The 26381-nt window shown below is 38.8% G+C and overlaps 1 protein-coding gene across 2 annotated transcripts; it reads left to right on the top strand.

The window, feature by feature from the left end:
• CILK1 (ciliogenesis associated kinase 1) lies at nt 1–26381 on the top strand. Of its 2 annotated transcripts, XM_060788301.2 has the most exons (13): nt 1–185; nt 2938–2992; nt 5169–5290; nt 5458–5537; nt 7889–8021; nt 9133–9304; nt 11125–11292; nt 12147–12449; nt 13055–13230; nt 15361–15503; nt 18333–18461; nt 19859–19987; nt 21990–26381. In XM_060788301.2, the coding sequence occupies exons 1-13, from the start codon at nt 85–87 to the stop codon at nt 22142–22144; spliced, it is 1866 nt and encodes a 621-aa protein (XP_060644284.2). In that variant the 5' UTR covers nt 1–84; the 3' UTR covers nt 22145–26381. The 2 variants fall into 2 exon arrangements, with proteins under 2 accessions (XP_060644284.2, XP_060644292.2); XM_060788309.2 differs by lacking the exons at nt 19859–19987; nt 21990–26381 and having other exon boundaries at nt 15361–15492; nt 18333–18448.

Raw genomic sequence — 26381 nt, 5'->3', positions numbered from 1 at the left:
GCTTCACTCTGAGGAGAAATGTTTCAGCTGTAGTTAAGTGCACTCTGAAAATGAAATGAGCTGGCACTCTGAGGGATCTCCATCATGAACAGATATACAACCATCAAACAGCTGGGAGATGGGACATATGGCTCTGTCCTCCTGGGAAGAAGCAATGAATCAGGGGAACTGATTGCCATTAAGAGGTAAAGAATATCTGTGTTTTAGATGGTGCGAACACCATACCATGGGTGTTATGTCTTCAGGGTTTCAAAAATCTAAGTTTCTGGACAATAATTCCAGAATCCCCAGTCAGCTTAGCATCCAGAAACTTGACATCGTATTTCTGGGTTTCTGAACATATTTTAACTGTTTAGAAGAATCATGTTCCATTTTTTTTGTTTGACAGAGGGCTATAGTTTCAAACATTCCAGTTTCAAAAGAAAATCTGATTAATTGCACTCCTGCCTTTTTATGTCATTCAAGTTCTGTCATATTTGATAGGCTGCAACAAGGGTTGTGTGCTTGTTAACCGTTCTGCAGAACATAAATATTGGGCGAAAAATCCAGATTCCCAGAAATCTGTTTTTAAAGCAAGCTTCTTGTTTGTAGGGTCCAAAAGCCAAGAAATTCTTTAAAAAAGAAAAGAAAAAGACAAACCATATGAAAACTAAAAAAAAAAAATTAGATAGGATTTCGGGACTGAGGTGCAGTTCTTTCTGTCTAGAAAAGACCTGTGGGAAATGTTTATCTTTGGCAGAATCAATTCTTCAAAATATGATTGTATGCACAAGTATGTATAGGCAAACACATGCAAACATAAACACAGCCATAACCAATTGGCATACTGTAATCTTATCTCTCCAATTGACCATATGGCTTGAGATGAGATTTTGACTAATATTGCAGTGGATGTGCCATTTGTGTACAGTGTGTGACCTTTTACATAGCCTGTCAGGAATACAGCATGTCAGAAATAAAGGGATAATTGGAAATATAACAAAAAGTATTGTATTTGTATGTGAGGAGTGGGGATATGCGTTCAAATCAATATGCACTGTAAGAGGAAGAGTCTTTATATTTACTTGACAAGGTTTTGATGTTTGCCCAGATATTATTTATTGCCTCCAATGCTCTGCATCATTTGGGTCATTATTCTATTTCTTATTCATGCAGCGTTCTGCATGTTTTGGTGACTACAAATTACTAGAATTCCAGAAGCATTTCTAATGTAATATTAGGCACAATTTAGCAGTGTTCTTGGTGAAACAACATATGGTAGCAGATTATCAGTAATTGCATATGTCAGTACAATTATAAGGTGTTTAACGGCAATGGTATAGATTTTAATTTGTGTTTTTTTTTTTAAATAGTGACTGCAAAGATGTCATATTTTAGCATAATATCATTAGTTTTATACCATCCATCAGTGCACAATTAAAAACTGGGATATGTGTGGCTGAGTGATATAATCAAGATGGCTAAAGTTATTAATGGGGACGAATAATCAAGTTGGGAGAGGCTGAAGCAGCAACCAAGGAAGGGCAAGATACCTTGCACTCCATTCCTCTCCTTGCCGCTGATTTTACTAAATGCAGACTACTTTGGAACTTTGAACTCATTTTGAAGCAGTTGAAATAAACAAGGATGGAGAAAGTAGAAGGAGATAGGAACTGAGCCATTGTAAAAACAGAGGATTTGCTTGGACAGTGCGAGAGTGTGTCATTTCTTTGATTTGCTTGTTTGCTTGTGTGTTTGTTTTTTGTAGAAAGTGAAATACATTTTCTAGTATGTTTTCTTCAGTTAAATCTTTTCATATTTTACTGCCTTAGAACAAGTCAGAGAAAGCATCTTATCCAAATTACACCTTCAGCTCTGGGAATTATGCAAGATAATGTTCTTACCAATGTTTGGAAAATTTATATTTTTGGAATGCACTTCCAGAATCCTCCAACTAGAATGGCTGTAGTCCAAATGTTTTAAAGCCATGGCACTTATTGAATACATTGAATATGAAAAAGGGGTTCTGGGGAAATGAGATACTGTTCTTGCAAGATCCCATGCTGATAGAGAGTTCTTATCTTAATTTTCATTTGGAAGCTGGGAGTTGAAATTACTAGAGAGGGAGAACCTTGTATGTGAAATGAATGTAGTTAACCCTTTGCATTTGGTGAGGAATATTTTGAGGGTGTACAATGTGTGTATTATTTTAAAGGCCAGCATTTTAATAAGATATGAATATTTTTAATCAAAGGTTATCTGTGTCCAAATATCCATAATATGGAAAGAAGACAGAAACAGCCCAGAAGACAGAAATGGGCAGAGCACAAAATAGCCTCTGATGTCCTTAATAACATATAATACAAATGTGTGCTTTAATAGAACTATAATAAAGAAAAGATTTCTAGTTATATTAAAACAAGCTAATTCAACCCTGTTCTGTTATCATTCTGTTATTTTGTACAGTTCTAAACAACAAAACAACCCTTTGTATCTGCTGACTTTATTAGCCTTAATCAACAGTCTTCTCAGCCATCAAAAATAAAAAAGAGATTTTTGTTTTCTAGTTTAAATGTAGAAATAACAACACCTTTTCAGAATTCTGCACCTTTGTGATATGTGAAGGCTTTGGGGGCTTATCCCATGTGTGCTTATGCTCTCCCCTCTTAACACATTTGAACAGCAAATCTTCAAACTGCATGCTAATCTGCTGAAAATCCCAGTGGTATCAAAAGTGGATTTCCATGTGATAGTGTTTACTGTTATTTCAGAAACATAAGCCCCAGCCTCTTGGGACATGGGGAACTTACTGGACAGTTTGATAAATATCAGGCATGAAATAAGCACAATCTGGTTATTGTATACTTTTGTGTATTCATTCAGCTTTACATTGCAATAGACTACAATCCAAATGGTATCAAATTGTTGGGTGATATCAATTTCTTCGGTGATTTACAGGATGAAGAGGAAATTCTACTCTTGGGAAGAATGCATGAATCTTCGTGAAGTTAAGGTATTTGTTGTTCCCGTCTGTTTGCAGTACAGAGAATTTACATTCTACAATGGTATATTTCCTTTTAAGGGTTGTGCTGTATCAAAACTTATTCTTTCTTTGGCTAGAATTTCCTTTTAACAAGCCTTCCATGCAATGAGACCTATGAAATTGCCCTTGCAAGCAATACTTTAAAATTGTACAAGGCTATTTGGAAGTGCAGTGGTCCCTTGGTATCTGCTGGGCTTTGCTTTCTGGAAGCCCCAGGGGAGACCAAAAGCCACAAGTGTTTAATCCCATGATATACAATGCTGTAGTAAAACAGCACCCTTTCTATAAAATGGCAAAATCAAAGTTTGCTTTTTAGAAAACCTTTTAAAAATATTTTCTAGCTGTGACCAGTTTAATCCATAGATAAAGAATTCATGCATATGGGCGGCAGAATGTATTTGAAATGTGTAACCTTGTTGTTTCATTTTGGGTGTTCATAAATGGGTCAAATTCAGCAAGTCAACAATAGTAGTTTAACTTGGCAACTGAACAGAACAGCATATGGGAAAGACATGTCTAAGAGCCACCAAAAGTAAGGGAAAATATAAAATGATGTAATTTATAACTTGTCTTATTGTGAACCATTCGGGAATAAGATCTGACAGAAATCTGGGATCTTAATTTTTGTGGTCATCTGGACAGATCCATCAGTAATTAATTTAATTAATATTTTATCACATTTAATCAACTTTTGTGAAGAGATAGATAAATGTAAAATGCTGCTTTGTTAGCTATCATCTCAACTGATTTATGAATTTGTTGTGCTGATTAAGGACATCTTATCTCTGATTTTAAAATGGCAATGCTACTGACCAGCTTGGTGGGATTGTTGTGAAATAGCAGTTGGCACATTCACAACATCCTCTGTATGACAGTGTGGTTTTGTTCGACTATTACTGATTATTACTGGCCAACATCCATTTTGCTGCCTCAAATGTTAGACATATTTCTGGGTATATTTGACCTGCTGGTTCCAAAAATGGCACCAGTTCCCCCTGATCAGCTCTCGTTCTCAAGTTTCAGAACATAATGGCATCTAACAGTCGCCATCTGCTTGCCCTTAGAAAACCATGACAACCATATCTTAGAAACTAGAGTTGATGCGATCTATCCAATGCAATTTTCTGAATTAGTGCCCCAAATAGCCCCAGGCAAGGTAAAGGTAAAGGTTTTCCCTTTGGCATTAAGTCTAGTCAAGTCCAAAGAGCCGGAGTTGTTCATAGACACCTCCAAGGTCATGTGGCCAGCATGACTACATGGAGCACCATTACCTTCCCGCAGAAGTGGTAGCTATTGATCTACTCACATTGTCATGTTTTTGAACTGCTAGGTTGGCAGAAGCCAGGCCTAACATCAGGAGCTCACCCTGCTCCCCAGATTCAAACCGCTGACCTTTCAGTCAGCAAGTTCAGCAGCTCAGTGGTTCCCCCCTTCCTACTTCCTAGTGCTTCCCATATATCAAAATCAATGTTTTTAATAAGAGGAGGAGAGAAAGAGAGAGGAGGCAGCTTGAGTTTGTCTGTGGCTGCCAGTATGTTTAAAATTAATTTGGAAAGCATTATTTTAGAATAATGCCAATTATGTAAGCTGCCCCTGAGTTCCATTCGGGGTGAGAAGGGCAGGATATAAATGTCATAAATAAATAAATCTGCTGTGCTACCAGGGGGCCTAAAAAACCCCAGGAACAGACGTAAAAACCAACACACCAAGACTTTTGTTGTTGTTGGGCCATGTAATTAAAGAGACCTGATTTAACTTGCTGGTGCTTAATGAATACACAATGAGTGTATTAGGAAGATACGAAAAAGAAACCCTTGAAGTTGTGTTCCTAGTCCAAAGTTTGTGCTGAGCAGAGGGTATAACTGGGTTGAAAGTCCATGAACAGATGCTGCAGGTAATTTCTGAAAATTGGACCTTCGTGCTGCGGGAGAACAGTTTGTGCAAACCTGCTTGTTATCAAAACAAGCTAGAATCGCCAGGCTAGAAGAATTTTGTGTAAATCTGACTCTAGCAGTCTTTTTTTCAAAACAAAACAAAACAGCCAGGTTTAGCAATTTCTCCAGTTACATTCCTGGGAGAAGGATGCATTTTCACTTACCTTGAGGCACATGTTTAATGGAGTCTTTGTTTTCTCTACTGTTTCCAGTCCTTGAAGAAACTCAGCCATGCCAACGTGGTGAAACTAAAGGAAGTTATCAGAGAAAATGATAATCTGTACTTTGTGTTTGAATACATGAAGGAGAATCTTTATCAGTTAATGAAAGAAAGGTATGCTGGTTTTCTCACACAGGCCTTGCAACACACTTCTCTCAAAATTAAGTTATAATTAATCTTGTTCAGCTATTATCTATCCTGCATTTGTAATATATCATGGGCATGAGTGAAGATCACAAATTCCATATGTGAATATAAACCTCTCCCTATCTCCCCTACAGGAACAAATTATTTCCAGAATCTACTGTCAGGAATATTATGTATCAGATTCTTCAAGGACTTGCATTCATACACAAACATGGTAAGACCTAAATGCCAGTTTGGATGAATGTCTATGACTCTATGGATATCATAACAGATGCAGACAAATATTTTAATATTTGACAATCTTGTGTATGTGTGTATTGCTTCAGATTGCCTATCAATTTAGGACAGCCCTGTGGATTTCATAAGGAGTTTTAGGCAAGGAATACTCAGAGGTATTTTGCCACTTTGCTCCACCAAAATAGATCTGATATCCCTAGGCTATCTCCCATCCAAGTACTACCCAGAAATTAGATTCCGGGCCCTAGATATTTATTGTATTTGAATAGGTTACATGCCTTTTTATTCATTGGCCACCCGTATTTTGTGAATGACACTTTCGTTGAACTAAAGATTTAGCTATTCAATAGAATTTTTACCACAGTGTTAAACTCAAGCCTAATGGAAATCCAATAATGTTTTGTCAAATTGTGATGACCAGAACAAGTCCTAGATTCAAGAAGATAAAGTTCAATGCTCTCCTTTTGCTCCAACTTTGGTCCCAAAAAGTGTTTATTAAAATATTTATTTATGCCTATTGTATTCCTATTAAATCTTAACAGGATTGGCTTCTAGTTAAGCATGTATAGAATTGTACTGCTTGAAATGGTATATGTTAAGGCAGATTATTTCAGTAAGCAGTTCTACTGTTAAAGTGATGCTTATTCCTTTTTGGGGGCCATGGATTATTAACCCAGGCAGGAACTGTTCAAATAAAGCTGTTAAGATTGCCTTGCTGAGAAATTATATTGCTAGGGGCAGCAAGAGGCCTGTTATGTCTCAAAAGCAAATGTAGGACACAACCACTCTGTAATTCTAAAAAAATTACTAGCCTATTATACAGAATTATTTCATGTTTTAATACCTTCCTTGAACATTTTGTACTGTACAATGGGAAATATGATTACTGTCATTCTCATTGTTTTCTGTATGTTCAAAAAAGAGGAAAGAAGAAAAAGACGTGTTTATCTTTACTTCTAATCTGCTAATCTTCATCTCATAACATAGAGCATAATTAGAGGAGAATACTTGATTCTTTAAAAATTATCTTTTAACATCTTCATTCACTCAAGTGAAGTATGGGATACTCATAGTAATGAATAAAAATATCAGGTGTCACTTGTTCTGAAGCTGGATTTGAGCCTTACCCCACCTCTGAAACTCAAAATAGTTTTCGTTCAGTGAAAGCAAAACCAATGATTTGGTGCAACATCTATTTCTAATTAGTGGCTCCTGTGTAAATAAATTGTGTCCAAATGTTTTAAGTCGACTGTGGTGCAACACTTTCTATAGACTATAGGTATTTGGTTATAGATGGTCTCAGATATATATGGCATGCTGCATTTTTTAGCAAAATGGACTATTTGGTAGAATTGTATTCTTTCTCCACACCAAAGAGACCAAATACTGGTCTCTGAAGTAGTTAATTTCCAGAAAGATTTTGCCACATGATAATTTTCTCATCGGCTCTTTTTCAGACCTTAGCTTTTGGTCCAACTCTTTCTAATATTAAAACACAGTAGTTAACAAATACAGAAGAGTCTTGGATGTTTTTGTTATCGGTGCCTATTGGATTTATATTAAACAGAGATTTGTAGGGTAAATCTCCAAAAAATTAGAAAGAATCTAAAACCTACTAAGTCTCAGAACAGCTTAGTGTTGGCAAAATGCCTTGCACTAAATCTTCATCACTAGCTGGGCTTCCAGGTCATTGAATGTGACATCTAGGCATTTTGTTGTTTATTCATTCAGTCGCTTCCAACTCTTCGTGACCTCATGGATCAGCCCATGCCAGAGCTCCCTGTTGACCATGCCTCCCCCCACCCAGCAGAGCTCCTTCAAGGTCAAGCCATTTACTTCAAGGATACCATCCATCCATCTTGCCCTTGGTCGGCCCCTCCTCCTTTTTCCTTCCATTTTCCCCAGCATCATTGTCTTCTCCAAGCTTTCCTGTCTTCTCATTATGTGACCAAAGTTCTTCATCTTTGCCTCTAATATCCTCCAGTGAACAGTGGGGCTTCACTTCCTGGAGTATGGACTGGTTGGATCTTGTGGTCCAAGGCACTCCCAGAATTTTCCTCCAATACCACAGTTCAAAAGTGTCTATCTTCCTTTGCTCAGCCTTCCTTATAATCCAGCTCTCGCAGCCATAGGCATACCAGATGCCATTCTCATCTTCTAACCATAAAAAGGCTCCCGACAGCAAGCTGTTCTTAGCACAGAACAAAGCATGTTGTTTTGCTTCTGGGTTTGTTATCAAAATTTATGTGGCATAGACATAAAAATGTTCAAGGAAATGAGAATAGAAGAAAGGAATGATAGAAAGATGCCTTTTGTTTTGGACTCCAGGTTTTTTTCACCGTGACCTGAAACCTGAAAACCTCCTTTGCATGGGACCAGAGCTTGTGAAAATAGCAGACTTTGGCCTTGCACGGGAAATTAGGTCCAGGCCTCCCTATACAGACTATGTCTCCACAAGATGGTAAGTGTTTAGATTACGGTACAGAGTTGAAGATTCCCTTTGCTCATACCCTTCCTCAATATATTTTGCTGAACTTCTGTCCTTGATGCACATGATGCAATTGCATGCATATATTGAATCCAAGCCCTTAGAGGAGCTGCTTAGGGAACACTGGGTGTGTTAAACCTGGAGAAAAGAAGGCCGAGAGGGGACATAGTAGCCATGTTTAAATATTTGAAAAGATGTCACATTGAGCAGGGGGCAAGTTTGTTTTTGGCTGCTCTGGAGACTAGGACACAGAGCAGTATGTTTACATTGCAGAAAAAAGATCCCACCTAAACATTAGAAATAACTTCCTGATGTTAAGAGCTCTTCAACAGTGGGGTATACTGCCTTGGAGTGTGGTGGAATCTCTCTCTCTTGTGGTGTTAAAGCAGAGGCTGGATAGTCATCTGTTGGGAGTGCTTGGATTTGGTGTTTCTGCATGGCAGGGGGTTGGCCTGGATGGCCCTTGTGGTCTCTTCCAATTTCCTGATTCTATATAGCGAGCAGTTTTAGACCCACCCAATAAGAACAACAGAAACAGACCAAAAAATGGCAGGGGGTACAGTATAGGCAGAAGACGCCCTCCTAAAAATCAGGCAAGGTTCAACCCATGGAAATGCTTTCCCTTGATGTTTAGATATCACTCCCTTTGTGTCATAACCTCGCACTGTGTGTTTTCCCAACTGAGATTTCTTCTGGCTCCTTCATCACCAGGAAGAAAAAGCATTGGACTTTGAAATACTCATGTGGATGAATCTCTTCATTTGTTGTTTAGCCCTTTTTTTCTCTTGCTTTGCCTATGATTTGGAAAAGTTGAGAAGCAGGGACAAATAAATACAGACAAATGGAAAAAGAGAAATTCCTCATGTAACAGTGTTGCAGTATCTTTCCCTGAAGGTTGCTCAACTTGTAGGAAGCATTTTTTCAAGGATCCTTGTTGCTGTGCGGGCAGAGATAATGGACTTTGTTGTATTCACTTTCATCTAGTTCAAGTGTTTCTTTTATTCAGTTTAACATCTTGATTGGCATATTACAGTGTGAAAATTGATTTATTGTATATTGTTGTTTACTTATTTTTGGCTTTCAGGTACAGAGCTCCTGAAGTGCTCTTGAGATCCACTAATTATAGTTCTCCCATTGATATCTGGGCTGTTGGTTGCATCATGGCAGAAGTTTACACGCTCAGGCCACTCTTCCCAGGGGCCAGCGAAATTGATACAATTTTCAAAATTTGCCAAGTACTGGGAACGCCAAAAAAGGTATGTATGGAGAATCAGGTATTAAATGTGCGTGAAGGAGCACAATCATGAACATGTTCTCTGCGCCTTACCACCAAACATTAGTTGCAATATTTTGCTGGTGTTTGCCATTATATTGTTCAATACACAATCTCCAATTAGTGCAGTACTCCAATTGTGTGAGGAAAGGGAACTTTTTAGATGGGTCATTTATTAGAAAATCCCTCTGCATATGTTTTGGGACAGGATTAGTATACCTTTATTTGTTTTTTGACTTGATCATAAAGCATGCTGCTACAAGAGAAGAGCAGCTGACCATTAGTTGAATGCTAGAAGTGTGACTAGGGACCTTATTGCATTGAGATATAATGCATACATTACTTATTTATTTAGGACCGGATGCATACTGTATTGAGGGCATGTATACTCTCCTCACCACACCTTATTATTATGATTCTTATTATTTGAAAATACTGAGCTTTGATTAATCATACCATGGAAGGCTGGCTCCTCCCAAACCATTCAAAACACCCCCTACATCATTCTGTGACCTTTTTAAAAGTATCACTGCTGATGGGACACATACAGATTTTCCTATCACACAGAAAAACAGCACTTCAGCAACAGAGGAATCGTATTTCAGAAAACACGATTAGAATTCTGTCTGCCAGTAATCTATTTCTGTGACACTTTGCAGACGGATTCTGACGGAATACTGACTGGATGAGGCAAACATCATGTGATGGGACACATTCAAAATCATTCTCAAATGGTCTCAGAAATGGAGTATTTCCTAATGTGATAAGTTCCTTGGAAAAGACTAGGCCATAGGCAATTTTCCTAATCACATTCTCAAAAGTCTTTTACTGTTGGCACTCAAAAAAAATGCTAGGGTTCCTGCTATTTAGCCTTTTTGTATAAAAGTGTTATCAATAAATATAGTGTAAACAGTGTTTATTTGTTTACTGGGCTTGGCTTTTCTGACTTGTTTGGTGAGGTCATGCCATTGGGACGGCAGTTGCTGGTAAAAGGGAAGGCATACAGCTCTCCTTCCTACTCCTGGGATAGGGTGCATTGATGCTCTGTCCCAGTCCCCATCAGATGGGAGAAAGGGTGGCAATGCGCATTGCCCCATTGCCCTTTCCCTCATCATATGGGGAAAGGGGGAGGAAAATGCGGGTAGCTCCATTGGAGCTACCAGAAAAACACTTTCCTCCCTGTGGTGGAGGAGGAAGCGTCTTCTCACACTTCCCCTTCATTTAAAGAGGTATGTGGACGGGGCCTGCCGGGCATTTTCTGATGATGCTCGGCCAAAATCGTTAAAATGAGGTTATTTAGCCCCATGTGTTACTTTTCTTAGGCTTAAAAAGAACTATCTAAAGATCATTCGATCTTCTTTGACGCTGAAGACGTGCTTGGTTCACGCCAGCCTCCGATTTACTCCCTTAGAATGTAAGCAAATCTACTTTGATACTACTGGCTAACACATATTTTGTTGCCTTAAACATTAGGCCTGTTTCTGGTTTTTTAATCCAAAAATGGCACCAGATTTCCCCTATCAGCTCTAGTTTTTGAGATACAGAACATATACCATCTACCAGTCGCCATCTGATCACTTATAGAAAACCATAATGATATCTAAGAAACTAGAGCTGATGCTACCTATCCAATGCAATTTATAGACCCAAATAACCCCAGAACAGGCCCCAAAAAAGGTCTACAAATCTAGGCATCAAGATATTTGGGGTTGGGGGGGGGCAGTATGGCAGAAAAAACTTGTGCATGTCTGCAATAGCTACACATACATTCTTTGACATGCAAGGTACTTCAATCTTTTTCAGAATGACTGGCCTGAAGGCTACCAGCTTGCGAGCACCATGAATTTCCGCTGGCCTCAGTGCGTACCAAATAACCTGAAAACCCTCATCCCTAATGCAAGCAGTGAAGCAATACAACTCATGAGAGACATGCTGCAGTGGGACCCCAAGAAAAGGCCAACAGCAAGCCAGGTTTGTTTTCCATTCATAGTTCCATCTTTATAAGTCATTTACTTGCTTATCGGACATTTGCTTATTTGGAAGCTTCGACCATAAAGGGTGAGAAGCAGCCAAACATTTCTCCAAATATTTCTGGTTTAGCCCATGCTTGCATTGCTTTTGCTATCAGTCAGAATCTTATTTCTTCCCTTGCCTCTGTTATACCCATTTTTTACAAAAGGGTCACATGAAGCTGACATGTGTGCTTGTGCCAGAAATGTATTAAAATCAGTTAGAGGGAAGCATTTTTGGGAACCGTCATCTGATTTTTTGTGTAAATGCTAAGTAGTGACAATGATATGCACATTCTGAGAATTAAAGCTGTTTTGCCATAATTAAAGCAACTCTGCTTGTAAATTGCTTCTACAACCAGAAGAGGCTGATACAGAGCAACCAGTGTAATAATGCTGTAAGTGTAAGGAAGCCTGGACACATCACTGGAAAGAGTTCTGAAATTCTTCATCCATGTTCTTAACATGCGTAACTTATATCTCATAATGTTTATTGCTTAGTATAATTTTGATTACTGCCAGTCCTAAGGGAAGGAAGAAGTGATGCAAAAATTTTTTGGAAACAATCCACTTCACCTTCTGATATTGCTGCTTACAAATAACTTCCAAGCTTCATGAAGTTTGTTTTTTGAATAGCATTTTTCAGAAGATTCATTTTTTTCATGGTGTCATACTCTGGCCTTATTTTATCATTCTGAGGGATTATAAATGCATATACAGCTATGAGTGGTGAATGGAAAAATTATTTGGGGTTTTGTTTTTTCTTGATAACTGGTTTCCCTACTTTAAATAATCAACATCTCAATTTACTTTCAGGCACTTCGATATCCTTATTTCCAAGTTGGCCAAGCACTGGGCTCTTCTCGCTGTATTCAGGAGGGAGGAAAACAGCAGAGAGATGTTCCTGAAAAAACGCAGATCCACATCAGACCCATTCCTCCTGCACAACCTCCTCCTAAAGCACAAGTTCGACTTTCATTCAGGCCCTTCCAGCAGAACCAGCCCTCCCACTCTGTGATATATCCATATAAAACAGGCTCCTCGCTGAGTGACAATTTAAGGGAAGACAAGCCTAGCCAGGTGGCTTTGCCAAATATTTGCAGTAAGATACCCCAGCAGGTAAGACTTTGCTTTTGAAATCTGCTTTAAAGATATATATGTGTGTGTGTGTTTATGTGTTTGTGTGTGTTCTTTTGTTCAAATAGCTCTAATAGCCATCAGGGTTATATCATGGGGATATGGTGGAATAGATTTTTCCTCTTTGCAGCTATTTGTATCTCCCTTTAGAAGTTTGGCTTTTTTGTTGTTTATTTGGATATTTATTTCAGTACTAACACTAACAAATGGAGTACAAAGTTGCCTGAATTTTCTATTTAAAAACATGATTTTTTTTTCTAATGGAGAACCCATGTGTGGTCAGAATGAACTGGGCAAGTTTTTGTAAATCAAGTATTAATACTAGCCAGAGTAAGTTTAGTGAATTGGATTTGTTAATCAAAATTGTCCCAATCAGTCCTGATAAAAATTATCATTTTTAAAAATCTGAGTTAGAAGAATAGAGAAAGATTCACAGGTAAATCAGATTTTAGAAGACAATAGAGTGATACATACAGTACTAAAAGCCCATTCACTGGAAACTCTTCCAAACTTTGTTGGTTATACAGCAGGGCTCAACTTCACACTGTTTTCCTTCAGTTTTATATTTTCCATTTTTGTGATGACAGAAAACAGACGTTGGGACAGAAAAAACAAATTGTGAACTCAAACCAAAGAATCGGCGCAGATGGGGACACATTGCTGGAACACTGAAAAGCTCTGAGGATTGGGAGGATTTAGGAGGGTGTGAGGTGGCCAGAAATGATTTTAAAAACAAAGAACAGAGTGATGAAGCACTTTCCAGGCAAGTTAATTGTTTTAACCACTCTGTGTGTGTGTGTGTGTTTATTTCTGTGCTTGTGAAAGAGAGGTAGGCATGTTAATTGTTCTCATTCTACCCATTTCTTGACTCTTGTCTTGACTCATTTACTTAAAGGTTATTATCATTTATGCAGAAATAAATAGCGGTTGGATTCAATGTGATGTTTTCTGGTTAGACATGTTTTGGGCTGTTTTGCACACCTAATAGATTTTAAGGAGGCTTATTTCTAAATACCACATTTACTTGAGTATTATGTGCCATCGAATATAATGCACACCTCAATTTTGATGGTGCACATTACAAAAATTGAATCTGCTCTCCAATGTGATGTGCCCAACAGTGCAGGCATAGCATGTCAGGGAGGCTGTCGGCATGAATGAGGCCATTTGAAAAGCCATAGCACTCCATCAGGCCAAGGATGCCGAACTCGCCAGCCCATTGTGGTTCCCTATTGGCTTCCTTTACGAGGCCTTCAAAACTGATTGGGGAGGGGGGGTTGAAGGCCTCGTACGAATGCCATTAGGGAATTGCGTGGTACTGAGTCACAAAGATGAGAGATCTCGAGGGTTGCCCAGGAGGCAGCCTAAGTGGCAGGATGACTGGTTCACCAGCTGGTATTTCTTCTCCATTTCTGGGCGCCACTGCCACCAGGAACTTCTTCACTCCTCGTCCAATCCAAGCTCTAGGTCCCTCCGGATCTTCTCACACAGGCAGGTGTACATATACAATTCTAACGTGCCATTGAATCTAATGTGCACCTCAATTTTGGCAGTGTAATTAAACCAAAAAAGGTGAACATTAGAACCAAGTTAGGTAGGTTCCTGCTCTACACTTTACCCATTTCCCCGTCCTTTGCTACTTTCTTGTACTAGCCCTGGTCCAGCCCTATTATACCTATTCAGCATACCCTGGAAATAAATAGCTCCAGGCACTACCCTGGCCATGAGTTAGGGCCCTATGTTGCACTTTATCCACTTCCCCGGCCCTATGTGTCCCTGTTGGCCATGCCCTCTATAGCTGTGCAGCAGGCCTTGGAAATAATTAGCTCCAGGTCCCACCTTGACCATCAGGCAGGACCATGCTTGCATTTTACTCACTTCATTATATTAGCCCAGCCCCCTCGTAGTCATTGAGGCCCACTCTGGAATTCTGGCCATTGGAAGCTGAACTTGCCCAATGGAAATTAGTACTGAACTGGCTTTTAATTTTAAATATGTATGATTGTTATATAGAATTATGGCTATGTCTTATAATGACTACTTCGTATGTTTTGTGTCGGTAATAACAATTGCTTTACGTATGCTGGAAACCGCCCCGAGTCCCCTTGGGGAGATAGAGCAGTATACAAATAAAAGTTTATTTATTTATTATTTACTTGAACCAAACTGACTGTAAACCATCTACTGTTTACAATGAGTCATTAGTTTAAAGCCACAAAACAGCTGCAAAAGCATTTTTATTGTGCCATGGCTTAATATGCTATGAGAACTATTATTGTCCAGTTGAGGTTCCTCTGAAAACAACTGAGATTAAAGCTGTGTGTAAAATTGCATCCAAGCCACCTATCTGATGTGCAGTTATTTGAAAGTGCAATGTACTCTTAGTTTAGTCTAACCCAGGCATGGGTAAACTTCAACCCTCCAGATGTTTTGGACTTCAACTCCTTTCAACACCTGGAGGATCCAAGTTTGCCCATACCTGATCTAACCCAATTCAGTGAATGTTTACTGAGATGTAAATCCCACTTCTTTCACTGAGACCTACATCCAGGTAAGTGTATGTTGGACTGCAGCCTTAACCAACAACAGTCTATCACCTGACGTGTATGCTTTCCTTCTCTGTGCTGCTCCTGTAATATGGTAGACACTACCCTCTGTTGTGTGTCTTCTGTCTGATTTCAGTTGATCAACAACTTAAGCTTGTGTTTGAGCATTGGAACATGTTATATTCGTCTGACTTTACATTGGGGTTTCTGAATTTGGTTGTTGCTTTCTTGAGAAGATGTATTGTATATTTTTTTTCTTTGCCTGGAATCAAACATGCAGCTATTCATAACCGACGAGGAAGTGTGTCATCCAGTATAAGCCATAGCTTTTGGTTTCCTGTTAACAGGTTTGAAAGTATTTTAGATCTGAAGCCTTCTGTTTGCCTTGGGACTGGGAATAGCGCACCTTCCTACCTTCGGCAGGACACGCCAACGTTACAAGTTTCTGCAGCCAAACAACATTATTTGAAACACTCTAGGTATTTACCTGGTTAGTAAGAGAAACCTATAATCTTTACTATGACATTTTATAAAATATGGAAAGTATATTTTGATTTGTATGCGTAATTGACAGAGCAAACATTTTATTATTTCTGCTTTTTTGTGTAGGATTTTTGTTCTGACATTAATGATGGTCCTTCTTTACTATGGCCTGACTATGATTGCAGATAATGTGGTTTTATACTTGTAATTGCAGTGTTTTATATGTTTTAATGCTCTTAATCCCATTTAAATTTTCAATTGAAATGCTTATTTAATTGTATATTGGATGTATATTGTTTTTAAGGCATTGAATTATTGCCTATGCTGTAAGCTGCCTTGAGTCCCCGTCCCCCATCCCCCCCCCCCCCCCCCCCCCGTCGAGAAAGACGGGATATAAATATAGTAAACAAATAAATAAATAAATTCTTTGAGACAGTATTTTCAAAATGTTACATATTAACTCCATTATTGTAAATAACATATTTAACACAACAAATTGGGATTTTAAACATAATCCTTACATTTTATTGATATTAATCAAATTGTCCTAAGTTATTGATTGGTTCTAAACACCTAAAGCAGTTTCTATATATTTTTGCATTTTTAATTTCATCAGTTTTGCAATAAGCACACTGTGAAGAAGGCTGCATTGAAAAGTAATTAATTGCTGCAGGCCATGTAAAGAGCTTCATTGGATCTAGTTCTCAATTTTTCATATCCAGGATCTTTATTTACCACAACCGTCTCTTTATTCTATCTAGTCTTCCACTACCAATTGCTCCAATCATGTTCAACAAGGAGAACAGTTATGGTCCAGGAGCATTTACACCAGACATGGGCAAACTTTTTAACTTGGGGGCCTCATGATGGGGCCGGAGCGGGATGGACTGGTTGGGAGGAAGGGGGTTCTCCCCAAGTGCCCTCCCTTCCATTTCCTCCCCTTCCTCTTCTCTTTTGGAGGCAGAAAGTGAAAGAAAGACAGGGAACATTTGGATCCCAAAAGGGTTAGCCTTGGTCAGGATGAGGTGGTGGATAGGACAGAAAAAGTGTATCTATTAGACCCCGTATTGCCTACTCCTGATATAGAATCCTAGAGTTAGAAGATACCCCCCCCCCAAGGGCCATCCAGTCCAACCCCCTGCCATGCAGAAGGCACAATCAAGGCATTCCCAAAGGACAGCCTCTGCGGAAAAGTCTCCAGAGAAGGAGACTCCACCACAGTCCGAAGCAACCTATGCCATTTTCAGTCAAATCTCTTTCCTTGCCATTTGAAACCATTGCTTCCTCGTGCCCTGGTCTCTAGAGCGGCAGAAAGTCAGTTTTCCCCCTCCTCCTCAATGGGACACCCTTTGAAATCTTGAAACATGGTTCTCATGTTCCCTCTCTACCTTCTCTTCTCCCAGCTAAACATTCCCCAGGAGGAAAGGAGGAAGAGAAGGAAGGGTGGAAGGGAATGGAGTAAGGGAGGGGGGAAGGAAGGACAAAAGGGAAGGAAGGAGAACGAGAGAGGGAGGAAGGGAGGAAGGAAGGACAAAAGGGTAGAAGTGAATGAAGGAGGGAGAAAGGAAAGAGAGAAGGAAGGAGGATGGTGTGAGAGAAGAGGGCCTGAGAAAAGAGCCCAAGGAGCTGCTTTCCACTAAACAAGTTGACCATACCTGCTTTACACTAAACAAGTGGATCTTAAGTTGTGTGAAATAGCTGTGAATTTGTTGAGCACGTTTTGTTGTACTGCTCTTTTTACCATGACCTTCGTAAACATTTTATAAATCCAATTCTAGAAAGTCTACCAGGGAGATCTGCAAGGTTTTATACAGATTATCTCCTGTCTGACCAACACCCCAAGGTCACTGTCAGGGTGGCTAGCTTCTGTGCAGCAGCTATGGCTTGTCGCCCCAAGATGCTGACACAGACTTAGAAAGTTTTAACATATATTTTATCATTGGTATTTTAGTATTTAAATGTTTAACACCACTTTAATTGCCTTATTCAATATTGGGTTTTAAAGTTTGTTTTAACATTGTTTCCTGACACCCGGATGTGTGTGTAACCTGATGCTTGTATACTTCTGTACTTGTGCTTGTACATGTGTGCGTACTCTGACACTTGCACACCCTGTCACTTGTACCTCTTTGATGCTGGTCATTGATCGTAATAAATGTTTATATATAGCGGTGAATTTTAAAATTGCAAGCTGGGCACAGTGCAACTTGTCACTTGTCAACAAGGCATGTTTCAGCCAAGTGAAAATGTTTTTCATGTAATGGACAATTAAAAAATAGGAGGGCTTTTTATATTTTTTAAAGACCGCAAATAATTGCCATCTGTGTTCTCCAGCAGAACTGAATGGTTGTGACTTTCAGTTGCATAAGGTTTTTTAGCTGATAATGATACAAATGAATATTGCACTTAGCAAGGTCCTTTTCACCTTTAATGTTGCTATGAATCACCTCACTACTCTTTCACTATTCTAGTACACCTATGTTTTTTTTCTTCATTGTCAAGAATTGCCCTGACAGCCCCTGGTTCAAGGCTAGGCATTGTGAGTACCTTCCGTTGTAATAGGGCTACAACTCATGTCAGTCTAACCATAATATCCAGTGTTGAGAGATGATGGGAGCTGCAGTTCAACATCTTAAGGTGTCTACTCCTGTGCTTGGACAATATTCTGTGTACTGAGTATTCATTCAGGCTGATATTGTTTATTCATTAATTTCTGCACGTGGTTAAATCAGTAGAGAAGAGCTTCTGCAACACAAAAAGATAAAGGGGGGTCATGGGAAGCAATATATACAATGTTATTTGCAACATACTAACAGAAAATTGTTTCTTTCTCCAGGAATAAGCACAAGAAATAATTTAATGTCTGGTTCAAGCAAAGATTCCATTCCTTCTAATCCATGGCCCCCTTCCAGTTTGCCTATAAAGACATCAGCAGTCGCAGGAGGAATTGCCAGACTGAATTCCAGTAAGAAGTGTTCCTGAAATATTTCAAATGATGCCTTCAATTTGCTAAAATAAAATGGGGTAGTGAGAAATTTCTTTGTACAGGATGGTCAGGTACACGAAATCTGACAGGACCTTCCCAGATTCAGTGTGGCCTCCCTGGGGTTGAAAAACAAAAAATAATGACCTCTTATTCAGTGCCCAGCTGTTCTGCTGTTGCTGTTTGCAAATGAAGGACTTTTCTTCCATGGAGATGGTCAGATTCTTCAGGTTGTATTTCTGGTGACTAGACTTAACAATCTTGCTGTTTGTCTTCCTTGTCTTTTCATAAATTGCAGAAAGCTATATAATTATGATGAAAGGACATGCTATACTTTCTGTTGATTGCCTGGTTCTTCTTGTTTTCAACTGCTTGCTGCACCATGCTTCTTATATTTGGGAAAATAATGGATAAGACAGATATAATGGCCAAGCTAATACCTGCTAATTCAAATAGAACTACCTGATGATAAATTCTTCATGTATTGTTACACTTTCAAGTCATGCTCAACTTGTTCCTGTACACTAATAGTTCTACATATGACTACAGCTAAAGGTAGAAATAAACTTTGAAGATGGTATTGCAATGATGCCAGATATATAAAAATATGAATTTTTAAGTGGTAGAAGTCTCATGGTGGTCACTTCAAATACTCAGTCACTGAAATGGTAGTTATTGCAAATGACTGTACAAATTCACATTTGGGTGAGCTCTCGTCATTAGCCCCAGCTTCTGCCAATGTAGCAGTTTGCAAACATGAGTAGATCAGTAGGTGCCGCTTCGACGGGAAAGTAATTACGCTCCATGCAGTAATGCCGGTCACATGACCTGGGAAGCTTCTACGAACAATGCCGGCTCTTTGGCTTAAGCATGGAGATGAGCACCACCCCCATAGTCGGACACGTCTGTACTTAATGTCAAGGAGAAATCTTTACCTTTACCGTTAGTTGCCTTAGATCATGATCTGGAAGTTGTATGTTTTGACATACAACTTCCAGAAATCCCAGCTAGGATTTCTGGGAGTTGAAGGCCAAAACATCTGGGGACCCACAGGTGAAGAACACAGGCTTTATATGAAAAGCTTACACATTAGAGGGGAAGGAACTATCTCTTCCAGCATTTCATGCATGGGGAAGTATTTTGATTTGTGGAGAAAATTCTGATCAGCTTTGATCTATTGCTGATTTAATGGTTTCACTGATTGCATGAGTTAGATTGACTTTGAAGTGATGCTAAATAAAAAAAACCTAATCTAGTACAATAAATTTAAATTTAATAGGTGTTTCCTTTAAGAAAACAATTGTAAAAGCTTTGTGTAACCTAGTAATTATCCTTCATTGACCCCAGTTGAGCCTCTCTTTTCTTGTCATTTCTTTCAGGCCACACAGGGTCAAATGGGCTAACAGCTGCATATATCCCTTCATTTCTGAAAAAAGAAGTTGGCTCTGCTGGCCAGAGAGTTCATTTAGCGCCAATTATTGATCCATCTTCTCTAGACCCATCTTCTGGTAAGCTCTGTTTCTTTATAGAAATGGCATTCTGGAACACAACAATTGCACCACTGCACAAAAATCTAAGGGAAGTCCACAAATGACCAGGGTTTGTCCTAAGCTCCTGTCCTGTTCATATGACTTCAAATGAGTCCTTGTGAAACTAGCTTGGGAACTTGCTTCAGATTGTGTTATCGAAGGCTTTCATAGCCAGAATCATTGAGTTGTTGTGAGTTTTCCGAGCTGTATGGCCATGTTCAAGAAGCATTCTCTTCTGACATTTCACCCAAATCTATGGCAGGCATCCTCAGAGGTTGAGAGGTCTGTTGGAAACTAGGCAAGTGAGATTTATATATCTATGGAATGTCCAGGGTGGGAGAAAGAACTCTTGTCTGCTTGAGGCAAGTATGAGTGTTGCAATTGACCACCTTGATTCACATTTAATGGCCTTGTAGCTTCAATGCCTGGCTGGTTCTTGCTTGGTTGAATCCTTTGTTGAGAGTTGTTAGCTGACCCTGATTTATTCTTGTCTTGTCTGAAATTCCCCTCGTTTTTTAGTTTTGCTCTTTGTTTACTGTCCTGATTTTAGAGTTCTTTTAATACTGCTAGACAAATTTTGTTCATATTCATGGTTTCCTCCTTTTTGTTGAAATTGTTCACATGCTTGTGGATTTCAGTGGCTTCTCTGTGTAGTCTGACAGGGTGGTTATTAGAGTGGTCCAGCGTTTCTGCATTCTCAAATAATATTCTGTGTCCAGGTTGGTTTTCTGGTTGCCTTAGTCAACCAGAGAAGCCAGCCATTACAGAGCACTTGATGAACCAACCTGGACACCGCCAAGACACCACACTTGGAAGGCCATCATGCTCAGACAACGAGGGATTGTCTAAGTAAAGTCAAGTCATGGAGGGGTTGGGGAGAATTAATGAGGAGGGAATATTGTGGGATTCTGTGTTCTCAAATAATATGCTGTGTCCCGGTTGGTTCATTAAGTGCTCTGCTATGGGTGACTTCTCTGGTTGAAGTAGTCTGCAGTGCCTTTCATGTTCCTTGATTTGAGTTTGGATGCTGTGTTTGGTGGTCCTATGTAGATTTGTGTCCACAGCTGCATGGTATACGGTAGACTACAGAGAGAAGCCACTAAAATCAGGACAGTAAATAAGGAGCACAACTAACTAACAGATCGGATTTTGATTCATACTGGTCGTTTTTTTATTAAATATGTTTTAGAGAGTGAGAAAGGAAAACAATACAACCTTGTTGGTCAGGAATTTTGGATTTTACATTTGGTTAATGGTTGGCTCATACATTTATGGCAAAGGAAAGGATACTCTTCAGACCTTGGTGGTGGGGTTAAGAGTTTGTAAAATGTTCATTGTTTCATGTTCTGTTTACACTGTAAGCTGTTAATGTATGTAAATTAAAAAAATAGGTTTTTTTAAAAAAAATAAGGAGTAACACTCAAAAGGCAGGGGAATTCTGAACAGGAAACGATCAGGGCCAGCTAAGACCTCAAAACAAAGGATTCCCCCAGGCAGGAAGCAGTGAGGCTTTGAAGCTGCAAGGCCATTCAGTGCTAATCAAAGTGGCCAATTGCAACATTCATACTTGCCTCAAGCAGACAAGAGTTCTTTCTACCACCCTGGACATTTCACAGATATACAAATCTCACAGGCCTAGTTTCCAACAGATCCCTCAACCTCTGAGGATGCCTGATAGATGGGGCAAAACGTCAGGAGAGCATGCTTCTGGAACATGGCCATACAGCTCGGAAAACTCACAGCAATATATTCCTTCAGAATTATCAATAGAGTACTTTAGGAAGAGTATCTAGTGATCAATGTTGCTACTCTTCTTTGCTACTAGTGTTAGCAAAGAAGACTACAGGCCAATGGCTACAAAAGGGCCGGAATATTTGTTTCATTTGATGTCATGAATTGTTCTGTAAGAATACACCCATATTACTTCTCATGCTATCTCCTCATTGCAGATGATTCATTAGCTTCTTTTATTCATTTCTAGCATATACTTCTCTGAAGTCTGTGGGACCTTATATTGGAAGGACGTCTTTTAATATACCAGTCAAAAACACTTCAGGATTACTGCCGCATCCACCTCCAGTTCAACCAGTCCACGGACGAACTGACTGGTCTTTAAAATATGGCGCTCACCGTTGAATTTTTCATGAAAAGTGACAAATTAGAAGGACAGTCTTATGAGCTGGAAGCTCTATTCATTCTTATTTTCTATGACCAAGACATTTCAAGACTATTTAAGGCAATTCATTTTTGGTTGTATGTATTTGAATGCTATCTTGTAACATTTTTATATTGTTTTTATGATATGATGGGAGCAATTTATTTTCATAGGACCAATACACACTTGTATATCAGCTTAGAATTGTGGGTTTCTCTGTGGGGTTTTTTGGCATTTTTGTATGACCAACTTTGAAATTTAGCTTTTTAAAAAGAAAACTATTTTTTCCTATTTTGGGTCAGTTTTTTTTATAAAATTGAATAAATGTAGCAAATTGAAGCAGTATTTATTAAATGATTGCCCATCTCATTTTTGTTGTAGCAAAGCACAAAAAGGAATTTGGCACATTTCCCTCCTTGTGACTGAGAATTCTTAGAACCAATTCATAAAATCAACAGGATGGGAAGATTAATGATTTCTAGGATTGTACTCTTCAGGCTGCAAGTGATAAATGTTGGCTTGAAATGCCCCTTTGTATTCAGAAAAGCAGATTAGCAAGGAAAATTGGATCCGTCCTAATTATATTTCTGTCCCTGACTTCTAGAGAAATTTGGAAATATAAATACTATAGCAACCCACAGTGATATAATCCTGGATAATCTTTAGAATGTGACTGTAACAATGGTGTGTGAACGGGAAAAAAATGTGTGTGTGGCCTTATCCATATGACACTTCATACCGAAAGCTAACTTCTCTTCCAGTGGAAAACTATGCCCAGCTATAAATATAGACATCCTGCTTCGTTGGTAAGCAAGGCATTCTGTAGCGTAGATATTGGGAGATATTTAAAGCAATATTAAGTATGACAAAGCTGGTTCATACAGTAATATAAATGAGATATTAGGAAATGCCAGCAGCAAAGTTAAAAGATTTTTCTATATTCAACTTCCTGTTTTTATACTGTAGTTTTGGTTTTTCCTTCTCCAAAGAAAACTCAGTGGCTTCTGTGTGAGGCTTAGACAAAATTTGTCATTTGGATTATTAGTGGTCCACTTCCAGGAGTTATTTATGACACATCTTTGTGGTATAATTTTAGGAGACACTTCCAACCCATTTAGAAGTCAGTGTGAAAGTGTAGTAGATGTACAGAAATGTACACGATAGAACTATAAAATGGGAAATGATCTTAAAATGGACAGGTTCAAACCTATGCATTTTGCAAGGAAAACAGCCAATTGTCTCAAAAGTAGCAAGGTTGCTGTGTTAGGTTAAGATGATGTTCAAATGCCATATCATGTTTTTCTTGAGAAAATAATATTGGGGGATTAATCTCTATGCATTACTACTCACTGGAAAAGTTCAAGACGAGCCTTTCTGAGGGAGAACAATCCCCAAAGCTGCATTGGTGGGCTTTGAGTCACCTTTTTCAAAGCCTTGTTTCATAGACATTCCACTTTGTCTTGAGCCATATCCTTATTGCTTCCTCTTCTTTTTGCACAAGGTAGAAGCTGAAAGAAGGAAGATTCAAACATGCGATAACTTCTTCCCTTTAGCATGGGTTCAGATGACCACCTGAACGGGATTATACCTTTCAGAACATTTGAATCAGAATCAAAAGCATATGCTTTTTGATATCTTATTTTTAAGTCCTCTCCTTCATGTCATTCCAGAATTTTTGTGGATTATTCTCTACCCTAAAACAATTACCTTTGTGGTGTCACCACATCTATTATTTCATTAGTTTTCAGTGAAGTTTTCCATTTCAGTGCCTGCATGAATAGCAGTTTCTCTTTTCCCTATCCCTTGGCTGTATTCAGCCAATATTCCCAGTATAAAGTCTAGGTACTTCATCACATTAGAGAATTAATCCACTTTAAATCTGGTTCTACCTTCTGCAGAATTCTGGAGTGAGGCTGTTAAGGGCTCCTCCCTAAACTACAAACCCCAGAATTCTGCAGGAGGCAGAAACCAGGTTTAAAGTAGATTCATTCTCTAGTGTGATGAGGTCCTTAGAAGTTATTTTAAGCAGAAGGAGCTCAAGCTATCCATAAAGGAATGGTGGCAGGATGATGGTTTACAGCTCAGCGTATCATCCTACAACTGTTCAGGTGTGGATAGCATCAGCATGTCACTATTGTAAAGTTTGCTTTTTCAAAGTAGCTTTCCAAACCCTGTTAGCATGTGAGGACTTTGGTGGCTAGGTTGTACAGAACGTTAATAAATACGCGGTGAAGCAAAAGAAGATTGAGCAGGGAAGTAATAACCAATGTACAGTGGATCTGAGGCAGAGCATTCGTCTTTCCAATCTTTGGTGACATTGTTTCTTCTTTTTAAATCAGTTTAAGGAGATACATTTGAGCCATGTTCAGTTACGCGGTTCAATTTTCAGAAAGCATTCCTTAATAATTTAGGTACAATTGTACATATGATCTGATCAATTTATTATTAATGCCATCTTTTAATTTTTATATAATAATCTGATTTAAACGTTGTTCAGGAATTAGCCTAAATAAAAATAGCATGAATAAGCCTTTACACCAGTGGTTCTCAACCTGTAGGTCCCCGGGTGTTTTGGCCTATAACGCCCAGAAATCCAAGCCAATTTACCAGCTGTTAGGATTTCTGGGAGTTGAAGGCCAAAACACCTGGGGACCCACGGGTTGAGAACCACTGCTTTACACCATGAAGAAGAAAACATATCATGTTTACTCTGGAGGACTATTTGTTTACAAGATGAGGGGCTTAACCAATTTGGCCCCTTTTCAATTACAGTTCCAGCCATTTCTCACTATTCGCTTTACTGTCCAGGGCTAATTGTAGGTACAGTTCTACTACGTCTGGAAAATGACCAGTTTCTCATTCCTAACTTAGAACGTGAGGGGGAAAAGATATCGCTCTTGCCAGTTATTAAAATAGTTTACATGCTCTTCAGTGTTGGTAATAGTGGCGTTTTGTTTGTTTGTTATGAATACAACCACAAGAACAGTTAGGAAAGAACAGTTCAATTTAAATTCAGTGGAGTTTCCTTTTGATGTAGCACAGAAATAGTTTTTTAAGAAAATCTCATGTAGCTGATTAGGTTTTTAAAATGTGATTCCATTAGTTCACAAATGTCCCTGAATGTTTAGTCACATGAAACTCTTTTGTCTGAATATCATTATATTCTGAGTCCTGATGGATTCCTGTGTTTTAAATCTGAGCAGAAATAATATGCTGAATTCCATAAAGGGCACACGTGCATTAAAATGGTCTTACTTCCACTGAGTAACTTCTGCTAAGAACAACTAAGAATACTGTTTCACATTGGCAATGGTTCTGCGTGGCATTTCCTGTTGAAGTGATAACTTTAACAAGTTGGATCTTTTACTGAGATCCAACCAAAAGCAACATATCTTTACAATTTATCACGAGCTCAACATTTCCTTGTAAAATTATTAAGATGGTCCTTTGCCTGTTTTGCAATAATATCACAAGCCTTGCATGTGGTGCAGAATGCCTAGTGATTCAATTCAGCTTGAAAGACAATTACCTCTATATTCAATTGAGATATTCCCAACTTTTTTCCATGCAAGTTACTTTTAAATAATCTGCTATGAAGTGGAAACTCCCTCTAATCCAGTGGTTCTCAACCTGTGGGTCCCCAGATGTTTTGGCCTTCAACTCCAGAAATCCTAACAGCTGGTAAACTGGTTGGGATTTCTGGGAATTGTAGGCCAAAACACCTGGGGACCCACAGGTTGAGAACCACTGCTCTAACTTTGAAATGTGCTATCCAAAGTCTTCCCAACGCTTAAGACTTTGGTCACATGCATTCTTACATAAGATCACATAGTAGCTGCAGAACTGTTTCTTCATTCAATGGATCTACGCTGGCATAAGCATTTGCTGAAGTTTACACATATCTGCTCTGTGACTATTTTTACAAAACTGTCTCATTTTTCTATCAGTGTTTAACTCGCCTATACAAATACACCACTCTTTGTGGGTTCTTGCATTCAAGGAATGTTTTATAAAAGCAAACAAACCATAGTCTGGGGCTGAGTCAAATATGTGCAGAAGATAAGTATTGTGTTAAATGTGAGTCAACGGGTATAAGTGGGAATTGAAACCCCGGCATGTTTTCTACTTTGTATCACTTGTGAGGTTTAAAAACAAGACACTCATTTTCCTTTATGTTGTAAGACTCTTTCCCCAAATAAAGTTGTTTCTAAAAACCTG

The sequence above is a fragment of the Anolis sagrei genome, chromosome 1 (genome assembly GCF_037176765.1).
Source record: "Anolis sagrei isolate rAnoSag1 chromosome 1, rAnoSag1.mat, whole genome shotgun sequence".
NCBI classification, from domain to species: domain Eukaryota; kingdom Metazoa; phylum Chordata; class Lepidosauria; order Squamata; family Dactyloidae; genus Anolis; species Anolis sagrei.
This window is presented reverse-complemented; position numbering and strand designations above follow the sequence as displayed.